Source organism: Poecilia reticulata, linkage group LG8, assembly GCF_000633615.1.
Source record: "Poecilia reticulata strain Guanapo linkage group LG8, Guppy_female_1.0+MT, whole genome shotgun sequence".
Lineage (NCBI taxonomy): Eukaryota > Metazoa > Chordata > Actinopteri > Cyprinodontiformes > Poeciliidae > Poecilia > Poecilia reticulata.
The window spans coordinates 23,247,565-23,249,088 of NC_024338.1; the positions used below are offsets into that span (position 1 = coordinate 23,247,565).

Consider the following 1,524-nt stretch of genomic DNA (forward strand, 5'->3'; position numbering starts at 1 on the left):
TTATACTTTGATATTTAGATATCAAATAAAAGAATTTCTACCAGATTTGAACATGCAGACTCATTTTTGTCCATTGTTCTTTGTGAAGTAGGCTGGATTAACTTAATGAGGTTCTGCAAACATCAGTTTTAAATTTTTTTTAAATTAAGGTCTGGACTTTGACTGGACCATATTAACCCTTCCACTGTCTATTTTTAGTTGTGTTCTGGATATAAAGCAAACCTCTGTCTCAGTTGCCAAGGACAGTAAGCCCAGAGCCCGAAATACGCAACACTAATGTTACAAAATGTGAAAAAGTTAGAGGGGTATGAAAACTTATGCAAAGTACTTTGGTTGCACAGATAGAGCTTGAGGAGTCTAGACTTTGCTTCCCAGAGATGAATTTAGACTTAAATAGGAATTTCTGCTTCTTCCCCAAAGCTTCCTTCAGACATTTCTSACGGGTAAAACTGATATCCTTTGAAATGCAGGAGGCTTCAAAAAACAAACAGCAACAACATCCTGTTAGACAACAACTCTTTAGTTTTTATTTAACAAAAAAAAACCAAGCTGGTTGTCTTCAGGATTTGTTTTTGTGGTTTCTTCATTGGCTGATCACAATTTGCTCTCTAAATTCTCATAATTTTACTTCAAGGCAGAAAACTGCTTTTTGGTTGTTGTTGTTGTTGTTGTTGTTTATTTATTGAAGCCTGACTCACGTTAGGTTTGCAAAAAACAAAACAAAAAACAAAACAAGTCTGCTTAACAATCAGACAAATAATGGGTAAAAATAAAAAGTCAATATTTAGTTCAAAACCTTTACAAAATAGGCCCATAGAAGAGATTTATTTATAAACATATGAGTCACTACGTTAGAAATATGTTTGACTGTTCCTTTGCAGGTTACATGAGGAAGCTGCAAGTTTATAATCCTGTAAACAGGCGCTATGCACTGCTGCATACCTTCTAATTAGAGTCGGCTTTAAGAAAAATCGCCCTGGCACACGGCCTAGACGCTTATGCAATCAGTTCTTCCTCTCCAAGGCCTCCTTGATGTTACGTGAAATGAAATCAGGATGATTCGGTCGTTTTGTTTCCCGTCTAAAACCTGCATAGMGGAACTGATTAGGGRCTCAGGCAGCACAGAAATGGTTACAGTGAAACCTGTTATCTGCTTCGCATCAATTCCCCCTTTGTTTCCCTGACAGCCGCAGTCAGTCAGTCAGTCAGTCAGCTAATGATCTGCAGAGTTAAACCTCGGGAGGTTTCCTTCTAGAGGCGAACTTATTGATCCTGTTAGCTTAAAGCCTGGAGTCGGGGAGCGGATGAAATCGGGAGATTTTGCATCACTTGCACTACATGATCRTCCTCCTCTTCCCCCTCTGAGCTCTCCTCGCTCTCTGACTGGCGGCGCCCGTTGGTTTCCCCCTTTTTCTCCCGTGCGTCGTTAGCGGAGGCTTTCTTCGAGGCGCTGATTTCTTCGGCCTCCTCTTCATCTTTCACCACAAAACCAGACTCCTCTTCTTGCTCTCTATCCCCGTCGTC

At 40.4% G+C, this 1,524-nt stretch overlaps 1 protein-coding gene across 1 annotated transcript in view; it reads right to left on the minus strand.

The window, feature by feature from the left end:
• Window positions 1-770: 770 nt before the first annotated feature.
• tbl3 (transducin beta like 3) overlaps window positions 771-1,524 on the minus strand; it is a 13,646-nt gene continuing 12,892 nt past the window's right edge. Inside the window, exon 13 of the mRNA XM_017306137.1 lies at window positions 771-1,522. Coding sequence (XP_017161626.1) covers window positions 1,276-1,522 — 247 coding nt within the window. The 3' untranslated portion in view covers window positions 771-1,275. The remainder of the gene's footprint in view (window positions 1,523-1,524) is intronic.